We start from the raw sequence: 27,000 nt of genomic DNA on the forward strand, positions 1-27,000 counted from the left end.
ACTAGTTCAATAATAGTTTTATTGTACTTTGTACTTTGACTATAGTTTGACTGTACTTTGATTAGTTTGACTATAGATGGATTGTACTTTGAAGTTGACTAGTTTGACTGTACTTTAACTGTAATTTGACTTTGATTTGACTATAGTTTGACTGTGTTTTGACTGTGGTTTGATTGTCCTTTGACTAGTTTGACTATAGTTTGATTGTACTTTGAATTTTGACTGTAGTTTGACTATTGTTCGAGTGTACTTTGACTGTACTTTAACTGTAGTCTGACTGTGTACTTTGACAGTAGTATGAATATTTTGGCTGTTCTTTAACTGTAATTTGACTTTGACTGTAGTTTGTACTTTGACTGTAGTTTAATTGTACTTTTTGACTAGTTTGATTATAGTTTGATTGTATTTTATATTTTGACTGGTTTGACTGTAGTATGATTGTACTTTGATTAGTTTGACTACAGTTTGACTGTACTTTGACTATAGTGTGATTGTACTTTGATTAGTTTGACTACAGTTTGATTGTATTTTGAACATTGACTGTAGTTTGTCTAGTTTGACTGTACTTTAACTATAGTTTGACTTGGTAGTTTGAATGTGCTTTGACTAGTTATACTGTACTTCGACTATAGACTGTGGATTGACTGTAGTTTAACCACTTTGATTGACTGTACATTGTAGTTGGAACTACTTTGACTGTTGTTTGACTGTAATTTGACTGTAGTTTGACCACTTTCACTTTAGTTTTACAATAGTTTGACTCTATCTTGACTGTATTTTGACTTTTGCTGTACTTTAACAGTATTTTGACTGACTGGTTTGACTGTAGATGAAATGATGAAATGCGGTTTGACTACACTGACTCACTGTATTTTGACTGTACTTTGCACTTTGACTTTGACTGTTCTTTGACTGTACTGGGACTTGTCTCTGACCATATTTTGATTGCAATTTGACTGTTGTTTTACTGTACTTTGACTGTAGTTTGACTTTACTTTTTGGTTTGACTTTACCCTGACTGTAGTTTAACCGTAGTTTGACTTTGACTGTACTTTGACTTTGACTGTACTTTTTAAGTGTCATTTGACTAGTTTGACTGTACTTTAACTTTGACAGTAGTTTGAAATTAGTTTGACAGTACTTTGACTGCGGTTTGACTCTTTGTTTTAAGTGTAATTTGACTAGTTTGACAGTACTTTGACTGCAGTTTGACTGTACTTTTTTGGTGTAATTTAACTAGTTTGACTGTACTTTAACTATTGTTTGTCTTTGACTGTAGTTTTACTGTAAATTGACTGTATGTTGACTGTAGTTTGACTTTACCCTGACTGTAGTTTAACTGTAGTTTGTCTTTGACTGTAGTTTTACTGTAATTTGACTGTATGTTGACTGTAGTTTGACTTTACCCTGACTGTAGTTTAACTGTAGTTTGTCTTTGACTGTAGTTTTACTGTAAATTGACTGTATGTTGACTGTAGTTTGACTTTACCCTGACTGTAGTTTAACTGTAGTTTGTCTTTGACTGTAGTTTTACTGTAATTTGACTGTAGTTTGACTGTAGTTTGACTTTACCCTGACTGTAGTTTAACTGTAGTTTGTCTTTGACTGTAGTTTTACTGTAATTTGACTGTAGTTTGACTGTAGTTTGACTTTACCCTGACTGTAGTTTAACTGTAGTTTGTCTTTGACTGTAGTTTTACTGTAATTTGACTGTAGTTTGACTGTAGTTTGACTTTACCCTGACTGTAGTTTAACTGTAGTTTGTCTTTGACTGTAGTTTTACTGTAATTTGACTGTAGTTTGACTTTTCCCTGACTGTAGTTTAACTGTAGTTTGTCTTTGACTGTACTTTGACTTCGACTGCAGTTTGACTGTACTTTCTAAGTGCAATTTGACTAGTTTGACTGTAGTTTGTTTACAGTTTGACTGTTGTTAGACTGTACTTCAACTGTATATTAAATGTAGTTTGACTACTTTGAATGTACTTTGACTATGTAGTGTGACTTCAGCTGTACGTTGACTGTACTTTGTAGTTTGACTTACCTTGATTCTAGTTTGATTGTAGTTTTCACTACTTCGACTGTACATTGACTACTTTGACTGTATTTTGACTGTAGTTTAAATATATTTTGACTTCACATTAACTCTACTTTGACTGTAGTTCTCGCAGCTTCACAAAGCATCTGCAAGTGTCTACCGGACGTCGCGCTGTCCTCACTGCTGACCAGGCCTGCAAACACAAGCCCGAACCTGCCCCCCGTCTCTCACAGAATAGTCCGAGCTCAGCTTTATTTCGTGCGCTAGTAAATCTGGAGGACTATAATTAGCAGCGCATTCCACTTCCTGCGCGCCCCTCCTTCACATTTCCACATTGAATCGAATACTTCTGATTCCACAATATCCAGCTGCCGGCTCCATCTGACCCCTCCCGGCCATCCGTCTTCAGGACAGGCCCTCCGTCACCCGGCTTTTTGGAGTCTCCTTTGTGCCGGGTGTGCAGGAATTCCCCAGTAACCCGAGCTGTGGGTAATTGGGAAAGTGGATCCTTTTCTTTTGTTCCTGTTTTCAATGATCTCAGCTGGGTGGAGAGAGTCCCAGAGCCCTGCTGAGCTGCGGACGGGATGCTTTTCTCTGACCAAACCACAGTTCTAGCGTCCATCATGAGGGCTTTTTTTTTTGCAAGGTTATAATAGTTTTGGATTTTTCATTAGCTTTAGTTTTTATTTTGTTTTGACTTTTTGTTTTTTTAAACTCAGTCAGTTTTAATTAGTTTTAAGAGGCAGATTTACTAGATTTTATTAGTTTCTATATTTTGAAATGGCTTAGATTTTGTTATCCAGCAGCACATGCCCTTCCAGCTGCAACCCATCTCTGGGAAACATCTAAACTAAACATCGAACTAAATCTGGTTTTAGCTGGACAGGCTGGGAGATGGCCAGCTAAAACCAGCTTGACCAGCCTAGCCAGACTGGGAGCCCAGCCAAAACCAGCTATGTCCAGCTTAATCCAGAATGGTCAAGCTGGTTTTAGATGGTTTTAGCTGGTCACTTTCCAGCCTGACCTGCTAAGACCAGACTGGGAATGGCTGGAAACCAGCCTGGAAGTGGCCAAAACCCCTCTAAAACCAGCCTGGTCGACCAGCTAAAACCAGCCAACCAGCCTAGACTGGTTTATTCAGCAGGGTTTTAAGGTACCAATATAGACCCTTTAAGTAGAAATGTGTACCATTTGAAAAGGTACCACCCCAGTGACAGCTCGCATACCTTTATTTCTGAGAGTGTAGAAAGAGCGGGATTCGCTGAGTTCAGGTGTGTTCAGTTGGGGCTGGAACTAAAGTGTGTTACACCGGCCCTCCAGGACTGAGTTTGGACACCCCTGGCTTAAAGTGTTTGTATGTGTGTGTGTACGTCTGTGTTTGTGTGTGTTTCTGCATATGTGTGTGTGTGTGTGTGTGTTTGTGTGTGTGAGTGTGCGTCTCTGTTTGTGTGTGTTTCTGCATATGTGTGTGAGTGTGTATGACTGTGACTGGGTAAACGTCTGTGTTTGTGTCTGTTTCTGCATATGTGCGTGTGTGTGTATGACTGTGACTGGGTGTACGTCTGTGTTTGTGTGTGTTTCTGCATATGTGTGTGTGTGTGTGTGTGTGTGAGTGTGCGTCTGTGTTTGTGTGTGTTTCTGCATATGTGTGTGTGTGTGTGTGTGTGTGCGTCTGTGTTTGTGTGTGTTTCTGCATATGTGTGTGTGTGTGTGAGTGTGCGTCTGTGTTTGTGTGTGTTTCTGCATATGTGTGTGTGTGTGTGAGTGTGCGTCTGTGTTTGTGTGTGTTTCTGCATATGTGTGTGTGTGTGTGTGTGCGTCTGTGTTTGTGTGTTTGTGTGTGTTTCTGCATATGTGTGTGTGTGAGTGTGCGTCTGTGTTTGTGTGTGTTTCTGCATATGTGTGTGTGTTTGTGAGTGTGCGTCTGTGTTTGTGTGTGTTTCTGCATATGTGTGTGTGTGTGTGAGTGTGCGTCTGTGTTTGTGTGTGTTTCTGCATATGTGTGTGTGTGTGTGAGTGTGCGTCTGTGTTTGTGTGTGTTTCTGCATATGTGTGTGTGTGTGTGTGTGCGTCTGTGTTTGTGTGTTTGTGTGTGTTTCTGCATATGTGTGTGTGTGAGTGTGCGTCTGTGTTTGTGTGTGTTTCTGCATATGTGTGTGTGTGTGTGTGAGTGTGCGTCTGTGTTTGTGTGTGTTTCTGCATATGTGTGTGTGTGTGTGTGTGCGTCTGTGTTTGTGTGTTTGTGTGTGTTTCTGCATATGTGTGTGTGTGAGTGTGCGTCTGTGTTTGTGTGTGTTTCTGCATATGTGTGTGTGTGTGTGAGTGTGCATCTGTGTTTGTGTGTGTTTCTGCATATGTGTGTGTGTGTGTGCCAGCCCGGTCTGCAGTGTGTTAAAGTCTCCATGGCTGCAGACAGACTCACATTCCAGGCGTTTTCCTGCTGGCCGCTGAGCACGTTTGCGGGTGAAAGGTGCTTCAGACACGCTGCTTTAACGTCCAGCGTCATCACACACTCTTCAGCACAGGACACATCCCTCCACCCCTGTTTTAATATCATCATCTCTACAGACAACAGGCAGGCATCATTTGATACTTTCAGATTGCAGGTGCTATCAGGGGCGGGGCTTTTATAGAGACATCTGATTGGACAGATTGAGGGCCATTCAAAATGGGCCTATTTATAGACCTAAACCCCTCCCTCCATTTACACCAGGGGTGGGCAAACTCAGTCCTGGAGGGCCGGTGTCCTGCACAGTTTAGCTCCAACTCTAATCAAACACACCTGCTTATAGATTTCTAGCACTTTTGAAGACACTGATTAGCATGTTCAGGTGTGTTTGATTGATGTCGAGGCCCATGTCATATACAGTACAGATACTTAATAAATAACCTACTATGAATTAAAAGAATTAACGTCTGCTTTTTGTTTTCACAAGCTTTGGAGACGTAACAAACTCGTCTTTTATAGTAGGTCACCTACAGCTTTCGCCATGAGGCTGTGTTCAAAATTCATTAATGTTTTTAAATACACTGCGAAGGGAGCACAATTGTAAACATGAAGATGGCTAAAACTGAACTGTAAAATAGTTAAAAAGCTAATTACAGCTAAGAGACATGACTTTAATGCTTTTTTATTTTTAATAATTCCAACTTTAAACGTTAGAATGTTCTAAATGAATAGGGCATAGGGGGGATAAGTGGGAATAGAACACAGCCAGGAACTCTGTTCCTAACTACAGCTCCAGAGGTGTAGTTGCAAGTGCTCAAGTTTACGACGCAGTTTGCGAATGTTCATTGGAGCGTCGGATTTGGGAAATACCAAATCAACAAACTATGTTTGTAACAACTGAACTTGCAACCTTACGTTGGCTAACAATGGCTTTGGGAAACGCACCCCAGGTCAGAACATTTGATTTCCCTGATGGAAAGCAGCAACAGAATCTTCAAGCACAAATCTATGACTGTGATACGGTACATCTACATCAGGGGTCACCAACATGGCGAGGATCTCATGTGTTGCCCACAGGCCTGTTCTAAAAAATAGCTCACCATAGCGCCACTTACCAGTAAGCTTCATCTAATATAGAAGTAATCATTTAAAAATGTAAATATTTGCAGAGATATATATATAAAAATAAAGTGTTGCACATTGATATATTAAATACAGGGTATTTCCTACCCTGTTAAATCACTGTTGATAACTTTTGTGAGACCATCAGTGTCTTCACATGGATGAATATTATTAATTATTACCAAAAACATAAAGTATAATTAAAAGTAAATTGAGCAAATTTGTTGTTTATCAAACTGGTAGCCCTCCACGTTAATCGGTATCTAAGAAGTAGCTCTCAGTTTCATAAAGGTTGATGTCCCCTGATCTACATGTTCTAAAGGCTTATTCTTTCAAGGCATGCGTGTGCTCCGGCGCAGCCTTTGCGCAGCCGCATAGCCCTCGCCGTGGCTATTTCACCTCTCAAAAAATGCAACAAGTCATAGAGCAAGCTCTGTGATTGGTCGGTTTAATAACTGTGAACATTGTGGGCGGTGCTGAGAGCTGTGAGCCTGAAAAGGCAAGTGTTTACATGTGTCAAGTCTCGTGAAGGAGCTCCAGATGGAGACTGTTGTCTTGTGTTTACCATTCATTCTGCTTCTCTACAGCTTAGTCCCTTTATTAATCCGGGGTCACCACAGCGGAATGAACCACCAACTTATCCAGCACATGTTTTACGCAGCGGATGCCCTTCCTGCTGCTACCCTTCACTGTGCAACACTCATACACACTCATGTACACACACACTATGGACAATTTAGCCTAGTCAATTCACCTGTTCCGCATGTCTTTGGACTGTGGGGGAAACCGGAGCATGAATGCCATTTTAAAAGGAGAGCGCACCAGTGTAAACGGCACCTAAATCACAGTATTTAGTCAGTGCTGCTGATTTGTTGCTATGCATGTGTGCCATGTGCGATACTGGTGTGTGTGTGTGTTTCCACCATTAGCACGCTAACAGGAAGAGCTGGAAGCTCAGTTTAGAGGTGTTGTGTCCATCTGCCTATACTGGGGTGTGTGTCAGTGTTGTTTCAGCCTGTGTGTGTGTGTGTGTGTGTCACCTCTAATCCACCACCAAGCCATTGTTTCTTTGAGGTGTGTGTGTGTGTTTCCTCTGAAAACAGCATGTGGCTCATACCCAAACATGGCGTTGCGAGCGTCAGCCCCTGCGCCTCCTAATCTCTGCTGTGTTTTTCCAAAAACTGAAAAAGCTGAAAGCTGATTGGGTAGAGGTGAAGGGGTCATAAGTATGGTTTAATCAGGGTTCAAAGACAGTCATGGAGTTTTAACAAGGCACAGTTTTGGAAACAACAAATACACCCAGAATGTTGTGGAAAAGTCCTGGAAATGTGTTGAACAGATATCCGTGGACTTGAATATGTTTGAGATGATAATATTGGGTAAACTTTAAATGCATTTACGCTGTTTGTCTCTTCATGTCCCTGCTGAAAAATCCAGCTCAAACTAGCCTAGGCTGGTTGGCTGGTTTTAGTTGGTTGACCAGGCTGGTTTTAGAGGGGTTTGGGCCACTTCCAGGCTGGTTTCCAGACATTTCCAGCCTGGTCTTAGCTGGTCAGGCTAGAAAATGACCAGCCAAATCCAGCTAAAACCAGCTTGACCAGCCTGGTTTAAGGTGGATATAGCTGGTTTTGGCTGGACTCCCAGCCTGGCTAGGCTGGTCAAGCTAATTTTAGCTGGTCATCTCCCAGCCTGACCAGCTAAGACCAGGGTGGAAATGGCTGGAAACCAGCCTGGAAGTGGCCTAAACCCCTCTAAAACCAGCCTGGTTGACCGGCTAAAACCAGCCAACCAGCCTAGGCTGGTTGAAGCTGGATTTTTTAGCAGGGGTGACAGTTTTGCTGCTTCCCAATCCGCATACTATCCGTCCTAAATAGTATTTGGAAATAGAATTAGTATGTGCCAAACCATAGTATGTTAAAAGGGGGTGCCAGATGTTCCTTTAAGTGTGGAAGCATCCATACTCTAACCGCTGATATTCCCCACAGTACATTGTGCAATGGACGTAAATTCAATTAGAACTACAAACACGTGGGAAAAGTGTAAATAAACTACAAACATGATGGACGCATGAGACCAACCATCAAGTAGACAGGCTATTAGCCAATATCAAATATATAGATATTTGTATGACTGTTAGTCAATATCTAGCCCACTGGAACATGTTTAAATGGCATTATCTGTTATGTTTTATCTGCAACAACAATACAGAACTTATATAAAGACGCGACATTAACGTCTCCAGAAACGTCCACGGGACTACATTTTCAGAATGAGCCTGGGTTGGGATAATCCCGCATCACTTTGAGGAATCATATCGATACATCCCCAGAACTCGATATACCGCCCAGCCCTACTTGCTACTAGACCACTACTAGTCGAGGGGGAGTGAGATTTGTCCGGGAGTCAGATTTACATTTACATTTAGTCATTTAGCAGACGCTTTTATCCAAAGCGACTGACAACTAAGGACAAGGAAGCAATTTACACAACTATAAGAGCAACAATGAAGAAGTGCTGTAGGCAAGTTTCAGGTGTGTAAAGTGTATGAAGAAAAGCAGCAGTAATTTTTATTTTTTTTTGTAAGTGGAGGAGTCAGAGAGGCAATTGCAGATTAGGAAGGTAAGTAGAGACTAAATAGTTGAGTTTTTAGTGGTTTCTTGAAGACAGCGAGTGACTCTGCCGTTCTGATGCAGTTAGGAAGTTCATTCCACCAACTGGGCAGATTGAATGCGAGAGTTCGGGAAAGTGTTTTCTTCCCTCTTTGGGATGGAACCACGAGGCGACGTTCATTCACAGAACGCAAGTTTCTGGAGGGCACATACATCTGCAGAAGTGAGAGCAGATAAGAAGGAGCAAAGCCAGAAGAACATCAGAGCTTTGAATTTGATGCGAGCAGCAACTAGCAGCCAGTGCAAACGGATGAGCAGCGGAGTGACATGTGCTATGTATAGGCATTTGGATACAACACCAGCACTGCATGTTCCTCCGTGTCGCATCAGTGATAGGTTGTTCTTAAAAGATTCGTTCATTTTGAACAGATCTTTTGTGTGACTCATGGAGTGAATCATTCATTTGTGCAAGTGGAGATCGCGTGCTGCCTTGGAGTAGTCTGTTTCGTGCAGGATGCGCACGTGTGGCCTCAAACCACATAGATATGAACGATATTAGATAATACCACATCGCGTTGGGGAACCATATCGATATATTCCCAGAACTCGATATACCAGCCCTAATTAGACGTCCTCCCAACAGGGAAAACCAGCAACAATCTAGAAAGAATGATTATATGCTGTCAAGGCTTTGCAGTCCAAAAAATAAGTGATTATAATGGAAGTCAATGGGGCAAAAACAGCCACCAACATAACGAAAGGGGAGTCAGTTTAAACAGGGTTAACTCTATAAAGCAGGTAGCAGACTAGTTGCAGAATGGAGACTGCATTTGAGGGCCTGTATACACTAGAATGTTTTAGTTTTAAAAAGCATACGTTTACAGCTTCCGTCCACATAGCCCAGCATTTTGAAAACGCTGGAGCGGCCATTTTGGTTTTAAAACACTGTGGATGGGGGAAACGGTGAGATCTGAAAATGGAGGCGTGTCTGCAGACATTCACATATCTGACTGGGCCGTTTTCTTTAATATTAAGCGCACAGAGTTCAGTCTTGAATCCTTTCCTGAGTTCAGACTTCGCAAGTTTGATATGGAAAACAAACTCCCGAGGACACATCTGGTAAATCTTCAACGGGAACAGTGTACTGTATATGCTCATTCACACCACCCTGGCCATGTTGTTTCACTTTCTTAACGTTAAAACGAAGAGATGACATAATGAACTGCCTATTTTCATTTTGACATCACCTTAACACACCCAAAACGTTGAGTCGTCGTGTAGCTGCATAGTTATATGAGCGTCATCTTCACAGTATGCATATTTATAGGGAAAATGAAGCCTATAACATCACTTCCTCCTTTATTTTTCATAAAAAATACGAAACATTCCCTCTCTTCTGCTGAATATCAGTTTAATAATCGATAGTAGCCATTATTAAGGTATAACATACAATAAGTGTGGATGAGAGCTGTTCAAAAACGCAACATGTATTAGTGTAAATGGGACTTTAGTAACTGACTAGGTTTTAGCTTTAGCAGCTGTTCTCCTGCATGTATTGGTTTTAGCATGTGGGCCTCAGGTTTAAGGGGCCCACAGGTGCAGGACAGCTGCCCCACCCAGAGCAGCAGGACCCCCAGGGGCCCGCTCCTTCTCAGCCCCGTCAGACATTCATAAATCCGCCAAGCTCCTCTAATTAATCGAGTGAATGCCTTCACACGGTCAGATTTACACCAGTGATTGTGATATTCAGGTCATTATTTTTCATTTCCTCCTATTTATTTCTGCTTGTGAACTGCATTATGGGATCTTGATCTCTCTTCTGACAACTTTTAACCTTGAAAAGATTTAGAAAGTGACTTTAATGGTCATTTGTAATAGTCTGCAGTGCTGTGTTGTCTGTGTTGGTGTTGTATATTGCGCTACAAACACCTTGTATTAAGCTGCCGGCACATTCTCTGTTATTTTACTGACTCATTTCTCTAGATGTTATTTCTTATACATTATATTGTTATTTCAAATGACTAAAATGTCAATAAAAGTCACTTTGTTAAACTGCAGAGTTGAATTTACAACATTAAAAGTGGACAGAGCAGAAACTAACATCTCAAACTGCAATTCACAACCGTTTATAAACCATATATAGTGCAGGGTTACTCAGGGAGTGAGAGTTTATGGTTATTTAATATATACAGCAGGGAAAGCAACAGGTTTTTACTGCAGTAAATCCATTTATATCCATTATTTTCCTTATACAAATTAAACCAGGTGTTTACATACACTCTGAAAAAAGGAAGCATTTTTAGAAAAATGTCTGATGGTAAATCACTAAACTTTACTATTTTAGGTCTGTTAGGATTTCCTAAATGATTTACATTTACTCAATGCCAGAATAATGAGAGAATGTTTTATTCATTTCTAGACAGTCAGAAGTTTACACACCTTTCCTTGCTATTTTTTAGCTTTGCTTTTAAACTGTTTAGCTTTGGTCAAATGTTTTGAGTCTCCTTCCACAAGCTTCTCACAATAGTTTGCAGGAGTTTTGGCCCATTCCTCCTGCAGAATTGCTGTAACTGAGTCAGATTTGTAGGCTGTCCTGCTCACACAAGCTTTCTCAACTCTGCCCACACATTCTCTATAGGATTGAGATCAGGGCTTTGTGATGGCCACTCCAAAACATTCACTCTGTTGTCCTTAAAGCACATGTGAACTCATTTGGCAGTGTGCTTAGGGTCATGGTCTGTCTGGCCATTTGTGGTCAAGTTGTAATGTCCTGGCTGATGTGTTGAGATATTGCTTCAGTATTTCTCCATGATGTTCTGTCTTCATGATGCCATCTATGCTGTGAAGTGGACCAGTCCCTCCTGCAGCCCCACAACATGACGCTGCCGCCCCCATACTGCACAGTTGGGATGGTGTTCTAGGCTTGTTCCCCTTTGTCCTCCAAATGTATCACTGCTCATTATGGCCAAACAGTTCAATCTTATCTCCATCAGAGCACAGGACATGTCTCCACACATCAGTGTCATTCAGCAAACTGTAATCTGGCTTTGTTGTTGATTCTGGCTTGTTGATTTTCTCATGTTGTCACACAGGGAAGCAGTGTGTTTGAGCTTTTCCTTCAATACTATTCTACAGTTGTGCCTCACATTAACTCAAATGTTGTCAATCAGCCAATCAGAAACTTCCAAAACCCTGACATCATCATCTGAGCTTTATCAGAGGCAGAATAATCTTATTGTGTGTAAACTTGACTTTCAGGAAAGGTTTTCTCAACAAATATCTCTCATTATTCTGCTATTAAGCGGAACAGAAACACATTTGATCATCCTAACTTACCTAAGAGAGAACAAGTTTAGTCACATTAATATCCCACTCTTTTATCAATGCTTATGTGCCTTTTTATACAGGGAATGTACACTTCTGCTTTCAGCTGTATATGAATATATGACTCATCCTCAAATCTGAACAGACGCACATGGAGAACAGGCTTCCTGTCCTGTCCGACATCAGCAGGAAGCAGATAATCTCCCAGTGTGTGTGTGTGTGTGTGTGTCAGTCACTCTTGTGTGTATTCTGTGATTCACGTGACCACACACTGATTTGAGGCCCGGTCTGTGTACAAACGAGCACAAAATAGCAACCTGTGAAGAATGTAACCGACCCAGGAAGATGTTTAGAAGCGGAAACGTGTCTCTAAAGTTAAAAATGGAAATGCGCTGCTGCCCTGGAGCAAAATCAGCCTGAATTCTTACACAATTATGATTTTTAGGGATAAAGTGAGCCCAGATCTTGATATTGATTGGTTATTAGAGCTATATATGTAATTTTTTTGACTGTACACAATTTGTGCACTGTATAAAAGCGATTAATAGATCATTTGACTGTGTTGTGTGCAGAAACGTCAGCAAGGATGATCACATTAAGTATTTAAAAAACTGGGATTTATTTTTTTAAATGGGAGCTATTATGCAAAACACACTTTTATAAGGGGTGTAAACACAGTTATGTGAATATATGCAGCCTCTAATGGTGAAAGTGTATTAATTGTATTGTTTATAATCAGACTTGACTAAAACAGTCTGCAGAAACACTGTGATTGACATTCTCCTTTTTATGATGTCATCAGAGGGAGAAAGCCCCGCCCACTAGTGACCATCTCTCCCTCATTAGCATAGGAAGTCAATACTGTTTTTGAATCTGCCACTATGCTGACACACAGGCATCTGTAGCTCCGCCCTCTTCTGAAAAGAGCACAATCTCATTTGCATTTAAAGCGACAGTCACCAAAACGCCACCGTTAGGATTTAAAGTCAGTTTTAGAGAGTTATAGAACATTATCTGTGTGATATTTGAAGCTGAAACTTGTAATGATATGCAATTATAGCTATAAATATAGAACTAGGAACTTTCCGGAGAGACTTCATGTGTTTTTTTCTTGATTATATAAATATATTGTGTACTAAAACTGACGGTAAATGAAAAGCTGCTATTTTCTAGGCTGATATTGTTGGTTTTGCAGGCATTGTGCAATACTGCACTGCTACAGCAGCAACGTTTCTTGATTATTACGTCAGAATAGCGCTTAGTGCTGGGGTTGCACAGTTTACCAGTACTATGGTAGTATCACAATACTATTGCTCCAAAATACTTGCGGTGCCAATGTAGTTTGCAAACAGTAGTATCATCAGTAATGGTTTATCTACAGGCAGCGCTGTAGGTAGTGCTGTCGCCTCACAGCAAGAAGGTCGCTGGTTCGAGCCTCGGCTGGGTCAGTTGGCGTTTCTGTGTGGAGTTTGCATGTTCTCCCTGGGTTCGCGTGGGTTTCCTCCGGGTGCTCCGGTTTCCCCCACAGTCCAAACACATGCGGTACAGGAGAATTGGGTAGGCTAATTTTACCATAGTGTATGAGTGTGCATGAGTGTGTGTGGGTGTTTCCCAGAGCTGGGTTGCAGCTGGAAGGGCATCCGCTGCGTAAAACACATACTGGATAAGTTGCTCAAACATCATTCAAATATTACCTGCTGCGTTTAAAGTGTGTAGAATTAATTACATTGAAACATAAATATACAGCTGACCTGATTCAGTGGGATGGCTGAACCTGTTTCTGTGAGGACAACATACTAATCTATGGCCGAATTCTTGACACGACTAACTTTAAATCATCTTCCATTGCCAATAAGCATGACTTCCGTGCTTCGCAATGCCAAGTTTGATGTGGTTGAGTCGACTATTAAGTACGTTTACATGGGCAACAGTACGATTGTAATATGATTAAGACAATACTCGGGTTATGAGTCTACCATGTAAACAGCGATTTTCGATTGTTTAAAGTCATAAACAGAAATGGAATTAAGACATGGGGAGTGTGCAGATATTAACGGCATTATTGAAGTAAACACCACAATCAAACTATCATGTAGGACTTTTCGATACACATACACACACATCGCAAAATGCGGACGTTTTTTCTTTCCATTGAAACGTGCGGTTTCAATAAAAACAACACTCTTCTGCCAGTCGGTTATATTCACGTCAAATACCCCAGTTTGAGACGGAGGCATGAGTGAAATGTTCATAAGTGAAAGTGAAACTGCCGAACTGCAGTTAAAGTCGAGAAATTGAAGATGAAACATTTAAAACTACACAAGATTCTGCAGGAAACGTGAATAGCCAGGTGTCGCAACCTGCAAAAAGCACTTCACGTAATTATATTACTGTCTTATTCAGATTAACGTAAATAACTAGATTACTGATGTCCATCTAAAGGCCTCACCGGTTTGACTTTTAGTCATTCACCGTTATTAGTTTTAATAAGCACCCGCTCCATTTTATTTGTGTATATTGTACTGGAACGCATTATACAACCTTACAGGTGCCGGATATTAGCTGTGTAGCCAACGTTAATCCTAAAGATTCATCATAATTTACTCGAGTGCACGCCTCAATGTCTTGTGTAACGCTGGAACTGCTCCACTGTTTCTTTAAAAGACCAATGTCATTCAGCAATCATCATAACTCTGGATCCTGCAGATCTGCATGGTTCATTTCCAGTGAAACTCAACTGAAGCGGTCGATCAGGGTTGATGAACTTGAGCCAGGGTCAGACCTGCAGGTTTTAAAACCCTGAACTACAGTATAATGTGAGAATACACTGACAGACGGACTGTGAGATCGTAAACTAGCGTCTGTCTGCTGCTAATCGTGACCTTGCGTTGAAAAAATGTAGAGAAGCCAGAATTTCCCGTCGCTGCAAGTTTTGAAGCGTTCGCTCAGGGTGTGCAGATCCAGATATGGACACCACACACACACACACACACTGTTTTAACAATCCATGTCATCATCTCATTTTCATCTGCTTATCCGGGGCCGGGTCGCGGGGGCAGCAGTCTTAAGAGAGAACTCCAGCCTTCCCTCTCCCCAGACACTCCCTCCAGCACCTCCCGGGGGATCCTGAGGAGTTTCCAGACTTGCTGAGCGATATAGTCCCTCCAGCGTGTCCTAGGTCCCGAGGCCTCCCCCCGGTGGGACATACATAGAACACCTCCCTAGGTAGGCATCCAAAACAGATGCCAGAGCCACCTCAGCTGACTTCTCTGGATGTGGAGGAGCAGCGGCTCTACTTCGAGCTCTTGCCGGGTGACAGAGCACCCTGCCACCCTTCGAAGGAAACTCACTTTGGCCGCTTGTATTGGAGATCTTGTTCTTTTAGTCATGACCTAAAGCTCATGACCATAGCTGAGAGTAGGAACGTAGATTGAGCGGTAAATCGTGAGCCTTGCCTTTCGGCTCAGCTCCTCTTTCACCACAACCGACCGATGCATAGACCACATTACTGCTGCCACTGCACCAATCCACCTGTGTCCAGTCCTTCTCTCACTTGTAAACAAAACCCCAAAATACTTAAACTCAATCTGGGAAAAGGACTTTCCTCCAACCTGGAGATTGCAATCCACCTTTTTCTGGGAGTGCACAAGGACTTGGAGGAGCTGATTCTCATCTGAGCCACGTCACACTCGGGAACAAACCGCCCCAGTGCATGCTGAAGGTCCGTGTTCGATGAAGCCAACAGAACAACATAGTCTACGAACGACTTATTTGTATTAGAGAATACAACATTGCATAGAGGGTGACATGGTGGCTCAGCGGTTAGCACTGTGGCCTCACAGCAAGAAGGTCACTGGTTCGAGTCTTTGGCATTTCTGTGTGGAACTCTCCAGTTTCCCTCACAGTCCGAGCACATGCGCTAAAGGGGAATTAATGAACTAAATTGGCTGTAGTGCATGAGTGTGTGTGTGAATGTGAGTGTGCATGGGTGTTTCCCAGTATTGGGTTGCAGCTGGAAGGGTGTCCACTGATTAGATTAGGATCTAATCTCAGCAAAGTGATGTATACTTGCGAGATGAGAGTGTTGTACACTAACTAACTGAATGTTTTCTGTGTTTGTTGTGCAGTCACATTGAGAAGATCACCACATGGCACGACCCCAGGAAGAGCATGACGCCCTCGGTGGCCCAGCTGAGCCTCCATAATCAGGTCTCCAACACCGCCAGCATCCAGCAGCGCTCCATGGCCCTCTCTCAGCCCAACCTGGGTGAGTGTGAAACACATACAGACATGCACACACTATTGATCTCTACCTGACAAACGTCTTGACATAGATCCTAGTTGTAGGAGCATCAAATAACTCGACTTCTAGTTTATCATTTGGAAAAGTGGCAGAAGGTGGATTTTTCCCATGGATCATCAGAATCACTGCAGAAGACCTACTGGAACCAGCATGGACTCAATAGTCTCAGAGAAATCAGTCAAGTTTGGTAGGAAAAAAGCAAAGAGTGCTCCAGGATTGGCCAGCCCAGTCACCAGACATCAACATTATTGAGCATGATGAAGGAGGAGGTGTTGAAGATGAACAGAAAGAGTCTTGATGAACTCTGGGAGTCCTGCTGAACGCTTTCTTTGCCATGATGACTTTATTAATCAGTGATTTGAGTCATGTCAGAGATGTATGGATGCAGTCCTCCAAGCTCATGATGGAGTCAGACACAATATTCATTCTGTCTCCACTGCAGCAGGACTTTATATTCTATACTGGACATTATTTCTGTCATTATTTAAGTCAGACCTTACTGTCCTAATGAAATCATCCTAAATCAAACCCTTTTGATTTGCTTGCACTATAAATTACAAGCCACGCCCACTGTTTTCTCATTTAATATTCTGTTTTTCTGGATCGCAGTATAAAATAAATGTTTCCAGCTTCTGGTTCATCCAGATTTTAATGAAGTCTAATGAATCTTCCCCAGATAGCATATGAATGTGAGCCACTTTAGGCAGTTATGCGGCACTCGCGGCCTTCCTTCGGCCCAAACAAAATGAATGTGAGCCTGAAGTGGCCCACCTGTGCAATGGCAAAGGGAAGCCAAAGTTTCAAATTCATATATGGGCCATTTAAGGCAAGGATTTGGCACTTATGGCAAAATGTAATCTGAATGTGAGCCAAATTTTGCCCATGGGGAGATTGATCAATTTGGCCCAAATTACAGAGGACAAATGTGGGCCACAGTTGGCAAAATATTGGCATAGTTATTTAAGGGTAATCTGGGTCTAAACCTAAAGTGGCTCACACGTGTAAGTGCAAATGTGGCCCAGTTATCTTAAGACATATGTGGGCCACTTTTGGCAAGTATTTGGCACAGTAAGCTCTGACTATTGCGGTTTTGAACCTAATGTGGCCCAGTTATTTTAAAACATATGTGGGCCACTTTTGGCAAATATTCAACACAGTAAGCTTTGGCTAATGTGGATTTGAGCCTATAGTGGTCCAGAGGAGATATGGAAAATGTGGCCAAGTTATTTTAAAACATATGTGGACCACATAGACTAAAGTCACCATCATGGAGAAAAGTGTTTGCTTTAGTTGGGCTCATAGCCCTGAACTTCTTAATATACATTTTGTTTTGGGCTGCTGAAACTTTTAGGAACTTTGCTTGAAAAGTTTGTTCATTAAAGCAAACAAAATGAAGTGAGGCACAACCTGTGATGAAATAATATAATTCACGTAAGTTTACCAACGTTTAATCCATTGTCAGAAGTAATAGGCTTGGTCTGGGCCAGCATAAAAGCAAACTGTGGCCCAGAATAGGGTCAGTTCTGGTTGATTTGGTAGAATTCTGGCTGACATGTGATCTTGCTTTGGCTTAATTGTGGCCCAGTTCTGGCAAATAGGAGCGGACCGCCCTAAAGCCATCATTTTATTCAGTATGTGGTCCAAATGTAAGTGTCTGTTGTGGGTCGGATGTGGGCCAGAATAAAAGCAAACTTTGGCCCAGAATAGGGTCAGTTCTGGTTGATTTGGTTAAATTCTGGCTGATATGTGATCTTGCTTTGGCTTATTTATGGCCCAGATCTGACAAACAGGAGCGGATCGCCCTGGAGGCATCATTCCATTCATTATGTGGTCCAGATGTAAGTGTCTGTTGTGGGCCGGATCTGGGCCAAAATAAAAGCAAACTGTGGCCCAGAATAGCCACAGCCATATCACCCTGCAGCCCAAGACCGGTTACTCACTGAAGCTAAGCAGGGCTGAGCCTGGTTAGTACCTGGATGGGAGACCACTAGGGAACACTAGGTTGCTGTTGGAAGTGGTGTTAGTGAGGCCAGCAGGGGGCGCTCAACCTGTGGTCTGTGTGAGTCCTAATGCCCCAGTAAAAGTGAAGGGGACACTATACTGTCAGTGGGCGCCGTCTTTCGGATGAGACGTTAAACCGAGGTCCTGACTCTCTGCGGTCATTAAAAATCCCATGGCACTTCTCGTGAAAGAGCAGGGGTGTAACCCCGGTGTCCTGGCCAAAGTCCCTCTATCGGCCCTTACGATCATGGCCTCCCAATCATCCCCTTCCACCGAATTGGCTCGATCACTGTCTCTCCACTCCACCTATAGCTGGTGTGTGGTGAGCGCACTGGCGCCGTTGTCCTGTGGCTGCCGTCGCATCATCCAAGTGGATGCTGCACACTGGTGGTAGTGTGGAGAGACCCCCCTCATGATTGTGAAGCGCTTTGGGTGTATGGCCATACACAATAAATGCGCTATATAAATACACATTACATTACATTACATTACAGAATAGGGTCGGTTCTGGTTCATTTGGTAGAATTCTGGCTGACGTGATCTTGTTTTGGCTTAATTGTGGCCCAGATTTGGCAAACAGGAGCGGACCGCCCAAGTGCCATCATTCCATGCGGTATGTGGGCCGGATGTGAGTGTGTGGCGTGGGCCAGATTTGAGCCTCATGAATTTCGCTAGCTGGGCCAGGCTTTTAAAGCTGCGTTTGGTTTATTGACAGTGTGTTTGTATCATCTTTGACTCTATCGGCCCCCATAAATGCCTTCCAAATGTGCTTTCTTTGTTTGCCTTTTTTCTTCCCAAATCCTGAATTGTGATGAAATGGAAAAAAAGGTGTGCCTCGGCTTTGTTGGCAGGCGAGAAACAGATTCCAGCGAAGGGGGAGGATAAAATCCAGACTAAAGGGTTTGGAGGGAGGGAAAGATTCCTTCCAGCGCTGCGTACAGTAGACGCCAAGAGTATCTCAGCATATAGAGTTACAGGCAGGTTTAACATCTCATCTCCACTCACAGATACAGTTGAAGACAGAATTATTTGACGTCCTGTGTATATTTTTGTCCAATTTCTGCTTAAAGGAGAGGAGATTTCTAGGTCAAACTTTATTTTGATGATTGAATTTAAGTTACATTGCAACTAATTCTCAGTAGATTATTCGTAGACTGTTTAATTGGGTTAGGGTTAGTGCAAGTTGACTTGCAAAGTTTCTTATGGTCAGTTAAATATCTGTTGAAGGAGATATTAAGCAGACAGTCTACTAATACTCAAATGGACCATCAAAATAAAGTGTTACCGATTTCTTCAACACATTTCTAAACATAATAGTTTTAATAACTCATTTTGCTAGCTGGGTGTCATTTATTTTGCCACAAATACTCTTGTTATTTCTTCAGCTTTGGCATGTAAGTGAGACACTCGATTGCACTTTGGCGCTGTGGTGACGGCTTAGATTGCACATCATATTCGTTATGTTTGCAGCTTTGTATGGCAGCATTGTTTACACACAGTTCGTGTTTTGTCTGTTTTCTTGTTACCGTCCTCTTCAGTAACTTGAAAGCCAAAATGTTGCCAGATGTTGGACTTATTAGAGGACGAGACATCCTCTATTTCAGCTACACTCATATTGGCCTGCTACTGCTGCTAGTTTAAGCAATCTGAAGGCATGGGACAGCAGGTGGAACGTAGCTCACCCAATAAGAGAAAACAGAGGCCGTAACGCTACGATGACATTTTTGTATTGCAATAAATTGATCCACGATATATTGTTAATTAGGCAAGTTAATGTAATTCGGAAAGTCACTGTGTAGCAGTGGTTTGTTCTGTAGACTATCCAAAACAAGCTTAAGGGGGCTAATAATATTGACCTTAAAATGGCTTTTAAAAACTGCTTTTATTCTAGCCGAATTAAACAAATAAGGCTTTCTCCAGAAGAACAAAGATTGTAGGAAATACTGTGAACAATTCCTGAATCTGTTCAACATCATTTAGGAAGCCTTTAAAAGTCACTTTAGGCTGAATACTAGTGTCTTGAAGAATATCTAGTCTAATATTATGTGCCGTCATCATTGCAAAGAGAAAAGAAACCAGTTATTAGGGATGAGTTATTAAAACTATCCGAAATTGAGGGAAAAATATGTAGGAGGGTGAATAATTCAGACTTCAACTATATTTGTAATACTTCAAAATGTGTAAATGAAAGCAGTGTCAGACGTTACTATAAGGAGGAAGTTGTCCTGATCTGTGTGTGAATGTGAATAAAGCTGCTCAGCTTGAAATAATGACGTGTCCTATAATCCAACCTGCTCCACTCGTTCAAACGGCTGATCTTTCTCCTCTTAACTCTTTTTTTTCTGTTCACCAGCTTCTTATGACTCAAGCGCTCAGGGGTTTTATTGTTTTTGAGATGGCCGTGTCCTCCATTTTGGCTCTAGCAGAAGTTCAGAAGAGGCTCAACAGAGCATAGATGCACTGCAAGAAATGCTCTTCTTACTTAAGACTTGTCATGTTTATAGTTTGAATATCTACAAATTCTTAAATCTACAAGCATTTTTGGACAAGCACAACATTTGTTGTTCATTCTTTCATTCATTCATTCATTTTCTGCCGCTTTTCCGGGGCCGGGTCCCGGGGGCAGCGGTCTTAGGAGAGAAACCCCGACTTCCCTCTCCCCAGACACTTCCACCAGCACCTCCGGGGGGATCCTGAGGCGTTCCCAGGCCAGCCAGGAGACTTGGGGCTCTATTTTGACGGTCCATGCGCAGAGCGCAAAACGCAGGGCACAAACGCTTTCAGGGCGTGTCAGAACACATTTTTGCTAATTTACGGACAGGGAAATCAGCCTTGCGCCGTGGCTCATGGTCTAAAAAGGTTGAGTATATTTTCTTAATGAGTTATAGGTGTGTTTTGAGAATAAACCAATCAGAGTCTCATCTCCCATTCCCTTTAAGAGCAGCTGCGTCGCGCCATAAGCGCATTCGCTATTTACAGGACGCAAAGTAAGTCTAAGTGGAAAAACTGAGCATTTCACAAGCAAACAGTTCACAGTTTATTAACAGAAAACAGTTAAACAGAGCATCTACTGCGTGAGAATGAGAGATAATGGATCACTTTCACTTTCGCTCTTGGATAGTGAAACCTTTACACACAGACATCAATTAGCCTATAAATAAATACTTTTGTTTGTTAAGCGCAAATATTCGTTTCAAAACTATTTCTAAATTCAGTTCTAATTTCCAGCAAACGAATAAATGAACAATAATAATGAAGTGTGCTCAAAAACCTGAGTTATATCCTAAAACACATGCTGTGCCCCATACGGTCTAAAACCTGACAGGTGGGCAAATCTAAGCTTGTTTTTAATAAAACAAATATAAATATGGATATAATAAATAACACTGCTAATAATAATAACATTATACAGAAGCAAATTGTTATGAATGAATGAAAAAGCCTCCCGAGATGAAGAAGACATAAAGCAGTGATTTTTTCATATTTATGTCGGCTAGAAAATAATATGTTTTGTAATATTTTAATCCTTTATATTTATATCCTATATCTATTCTTATTATATCCTCTATATATCCCTAATATTTACATTTTTCATATGTAAAGATATTTGTCTATTGCTCTCTTGTGTGTATTAAGCAGTGTGTAAGCCAGGCTCAACTCTGCGCTGGAGTTTAGACCGGGTTAGTTTTGGTCTAATGAAAAATCTATTATAGTTTCTCAAAATAGCAACGCGCCAGCGGTCCGCCTCAGAACGCCTTCCTTTTTAGACCAGAACACATATGTGCGCACATATGAGCGCTAATGCATTTGCTATTTAGTCCTTAGTAGCGCAACGCCTCAAAACGACTCTTGCGCCAAGCTGAAACTACCAAAAGACTATTGCACCGCGCCTTGCGCCACACTGCGCCGGGTGTATGATAGCGCTCATAGTCCCTCCAGCGTGTCCTGAGTCTTCCCCGAGGCCTCCTCCCGGTGGGACATGCCTGGAACACCTGAAACAGATGCCCGAGCCACCTCAGCTGACTTCTCTGGATGTGGATCAGCAGCGGCTCTACTCCAAGTTCCTCCCGGGTGTCAGAGCTCCCCACCCTGTCTATAAGAGTGCGCCCTGCCACCCTGTGAAGGAAACTAATTTCGGCCGCTTGTATCCGAGATCTTGTCCTTTCAAAGCTCATGACCATAGGTGAGAGTAGCAACGTAGATTGACCGGTAAATTGAGAGCTTTGCCTTTCGGCTCAGCTCCTTCTTCACCACAACGGATCTGTGCATCCACTGCATTACTGCTGCCGCTGCACCAATCCGCCTGTCAATCTCACGCTCCATCCTTCCCTCACTCATGAACAAAACGTTTGTTGTTGGTTTAAGAAATGATGAGCCAATGAGTTTTTAAAGCAAACAACAATCTGCCAGGAAAACTGAGGAAAATAATCCAGTTTTTCCTTTAGGCATAAGATTATTGAGCTTGTTTTAAGCAGATACTCGCTTCATTTCAGAGATGGAATATTAAATACTTCATTACTGTACTTAAGTAGATTTTTCGGGTGTCAGTACTTTACTACACCATTTATTTTTCGGACAACTTTCTACTTTTACTCCTTACATTTAAAGCGGTTGACAAAATGACCGTAATAGTAATACGCATGCTCAACAATGCACTGCTGCCGTCTTGACTGAAGTGCTGCTGCCTTGAGTAGTAAAACAGGTAGGGGAGGGGGGCGGTGGCGGCGCCTCAGGGAGACGTGGGATGTCTATACTTAATATACTGCATGATTTCAAATGTAAACTCACGGGACGCTGACGCATACAGATACATTGCAGTCGCTGGGCACGATTGTAGATGTTTACAGGGGGAAAACGGACACATACAGCCGAGAGCAGAAGTGTACATGCGCTGTATAAAAAGGCACATAACCATTTTAAAAAGAGTCGGATGTTAATGTGACTGAACTTTTAAAATAGACTTTTAAAATAGACCTCCATATGTCTTGTTTGTCTAAAAAATGCTTCTTAATTTCAACATTTGAGCTGTTTGGACCAGAAACACGGCACAAACTCTAAATAAGAAAGCATTTCTTGCACTGATTATGGGCACAGGATGTCCCGTAACGTCTCGCAGACGTTTGGGACTGGATATTGTTCTTTTCTCCTGTCATTTCTGCTGAGCGTGTTGGACAGCTGATGGCGTTTCTGGGAAATCAATGAAACAAGAAGCGCATTGTTGGTGTGGCTTTAGCAGCTCAATAGAGTCTGTCCAATCTCTCTTTCTCTCTTGGCTTAGTTCCTTATTTATCAGGGGTCGCCACAGTGGAATGAACCGCTAACTATTCCAGCATATGTTTTGCGCTGCGGATGGCCTTCTGGGCGCAACCCACTACTGGAAAACACCCATACACATTCATCCACACACATACACTAAAGCCAGTTCATCCAGTTCCCTGATAGTGCATGTGTTTGGACTGTGAGGGCACCTGGAGGAAACCCGAGGGGAGAACATGCAAACTCCACACTCTATATATTATTTCTTTATACTATTTCAAATGACTAAAATGTCAATAAAAGTCACTTTCTTAAACTGTAGAGTTGAATTTACGACATCAAAAGTGGACAGAGCAGAGATCAGCATCCCGTAATGCAGATCTTTTTCAGTGTGTATCAAAGGTTTCCTCTTCATCTGGCCATATAAGTCCATCTTTCCTTCTCCCAACTGGCTTGTTTGCCAACTCCTCCACCTCATCCATAACACCAGCCTCACCTCGAGGATCCTTCTGATGTTTGCAATCTTCTAAAGCAAGCAAACCGTGACAATCCTCGGCTCCTGCTTGCTGATTAATGCAGTTTATTTCATTGTTAGAGACCGGTTTGCGTGCATAATGCAGATGTGTTGATAAAGCGTTGACTTTTTGACCCGGTTTATCATAATGTGTCGTCTTCCCGCTCACCGCACTATTGACTGGCTGAAATTGTCCACAGCAGGTCTGGAAAATCACTGCGTTTTAGTCTAACAAGGAAATTGGGTTAGTGCCAGTCTGAATCTGTTCACTTGTGCGTTATGTAAGCCTCCGCGACAGAAAGCCATTTATAGTAGAGCTGCCGTACACACACAGGATCATGGGCTGTTTTTTATTTTGATTGATTCTTTAACATGTTTGAGAGGTAATGTGCTGATTTACTTTGTCAAACTCTGGGTTGGAGATTTGAGAGCAGTTCCAGCATTATGGATGTGGCATTTGCAGTAAACTCTCACAGAGAGATTATATGTTCACATTATACTGAAGCATCGGTTAATATTCTCCAGAACCACTAAGCACAGAGTTCTGGGATGAGACAAATATCAATCTGTAAACATGTTTAATATTGTAAATGAGGGAAATAAGCATGTCTTATAGATGACGTGTGCAGAAAAGTCTTGGCCCAGATTACCATTACATTTTACATCTGGCCCACATATTAGCTATTATTACCATCTGGGTCGAATACTACATTTTACATCTGTCTCACATATCACTTATTAACATCTGGGCCAAATACTACATTTTACATCTGGCCCAGATATCAGTTATTAACATCTGGGCCAAAAACTACAGTTTACATCTGTCCCATATATGAATTATTACCATCTGGGCCAAATACTACATTTTACATCTGTCCCATATATTAATTATTACCATCTGGGCCAAATACTACAGTTTACATCTGTCCCACATATGAATTATTACCATCTGGGCCAAATACTACAGTTTACATCTGTCCCATATATTAATTATTACCATCTGGGCCAAATACTACAGTTTACATCTGTCCCATATATGAATTATTACCATCTGGGCCAAATACTACAGTTTACATCTGTCCCACATATGAATTATTACCATCTGGGCCAAATACTACAGTTTACATCTGTCCCATATATTAATTATTACCATCTGGGCCAAATACTACAGTTTACATCTGTCCCATATATGAATTATTACCATCTGGGCCAAATACTACAGTTTACATCTGTCCCACATATGAATTATTACCATCTGGGCCAAATACTACAGTTTACATCTGTCCCATATATTAATTATTACCATCTGGGCCAAATACTACAGTTTACATCTGTCCCATATATGAATTATTACCATCTGGGCCAAATACTACAGTTTACATCTGTCCCACATATGAATTATTACCATCTGGGCCAAATACTACATTTTACATCTGTCCCATATATTAATTATTACCATCTGGGCCAAATACTACAGTTTACATCTGTCCCATATATGAATTATTACCATCTGGGCCAAATACTACAGTTTACATCTGTCCCACATATGAATTATTACCATCTGGGCCAAATACTACATTTTACATCTGTCCCATATATTAATTATTACCATCTGGGCCAAATACTACAGTTTACATCTGTCCCACATATGAATTATTACCATCTGGGCCAAATACTACAGTTTACATCTGTCCCATATATTAATTATTACCATCTGGGCCAAATACTACATTTTACATCTGTCCCATGTATTAATTATTGCCATCTGGGCCAAATACTACAGTTTACATCTGTCCCATGTATTAATTATTACCATCTGGGCCAAATATTACATTTTACATCTGTCCCATGTATTAATTATTACCATCTGGGCCAAATACTACATTTTACATCTGTCCCATGTATTAATTATTACCATCTGGGCCAAATATTACATTTTACAACTGTCCAATATATTAATTATTACCATCTGGGCCAAATACTTCATTTTACATCTGGCCCACATATTAATTATTACCATCTGGGCCAAATATTACATTTCTGGGCCAAATACTACAATTTACTTCTGGCCCAAGTATTGTGTGCCGCCTTAAAGACGATGCCATCTCTACCAAACCAGGGCCATTTTTGGCCCACATGCTGTCTGCCAGTGCGGATGAATGCCTGCTGTGCCAGATTTATGCCAAATCTGGGCCAGAATTCTCTGAATTCTCAGAGTCCTTCCTAAAAAATCAGCATATGTTATAAACATATATTACAAAAAAATTAGCCTTTTTGTGTATTTTTGTGGTCGTGAGTTTATAAGATATGATGGCAGACATCTTAATTCTGTAAAAGATCAGCTAAATGGATTCAAACATGGTAAAACTAAGCTATTTAACTCTAGCTGAGCTGTAAAATGAGCCTATTTAGTAATAAAAAGCTGTGTTCCTATCAGGCGGATCATAAATGCTTTTCTCTTAATAAGCAAGAGTTAAAATCGAATTAATAAAAGTTTCACTGGTTCTGGTTTTCACCAAGCAGAACTGAACACAGAGCCGGGTCACGTGCTTCACGTTAGCCTTTTTTATTTTGAAGTAAGCTGCACATTAATCAGGGAATGAGCTCGAGCTGCTGCCGTGATCTGGAGAGTTTTGTTTGTGTCGTCTCCCACAACTCTTTCAGCGCACATCTGGCTTTTACAGGAATGTTCTCTCCATGTGAAAGTGGTTTACCCGACAGATAAACACACCGCACACACACACACACACATGCTCACGGGTCATAGACACACACACACAGTCTCTCTCTCTTCTCAGGAGCTCAGCAAAGTATTAGCTGAAGAACTCTTGTCGCATATATAGAAATCTGATGTATGGCAATGTATTCAAATTACATACGGTATATGACATGTCATATATGCAACAAATAAGGCTATATATGATCATATATGGTTAAAGTCTGAAGTATTACCTCCTCTGGATATATTTTTTGCTCAATTTCTGGTTGGTGGAGAGCAGAATTTTGTTCAACACATTTGTAAACAATAATAACTCGTAACGTAAACAACGTTTTAATAACTCATCTCTAATAACTCATTTGTTTTCTCTTTGTCATGATGACAGCACATAATATTAGACTAGATATTCTTCACGACACTAGTATTCAGCTTAAAGTGACATTTAAAGGCTTCACTAGGGTAATTAGGGTAAAGTTAGTGTAATTAGGCAAGTCATTGTATAGCAGTGGTTTGTTCTGGAGACAATCCAAAACTAAAATTGCTGAAGGGGGATAATCATATATCATAATTGGCTTAGTCACTCTGTCTCCTCTCCACCAATCAGCTGGTGTGTGGTGTGTGGTCTGGCTGCCGTCTCATCATCCAGGTGGATGCCGCACACTGGTG

General features: G+C 41.5%; 1 protein-coding gene across 2 annotated transcripts in view; it reads left to right on the top strand.

Annotated features, from left to right (window-relative positions):
- The window catches only part of wwtr1 (WW domain containing transcription regulator 1), a 74,206-nt gene that overhangs the window by 33,062 nt on the left and 14,144 nt on the right, over window positions 1-27,000 (top strand). For both annotated transcript variants that reach the window (XM_005161848.6, NM_001037696.1), the window contains 1 exon segment: window positions 15,669-15,808. In XM_005161848.6, coding sequence (XP_005161905.2) covers window positions 15,669-15,808 — 140 coding nt within the window.

Source organism: Danio rerio, chromosome 22 (genome assembly GCF_049306965.1).
Source record: "Danio rerio strain Tuebingen ecotype United States chromosome 22, GRCz12tu, whole genome shotgun sequence".
Taxonomy (NCBI): domain Eukaryota; kingdom Metazoa; phylum Chordata; class Actinopteri; order Cypriniformes; family Danionidae; genus Danio; species Danio rerio.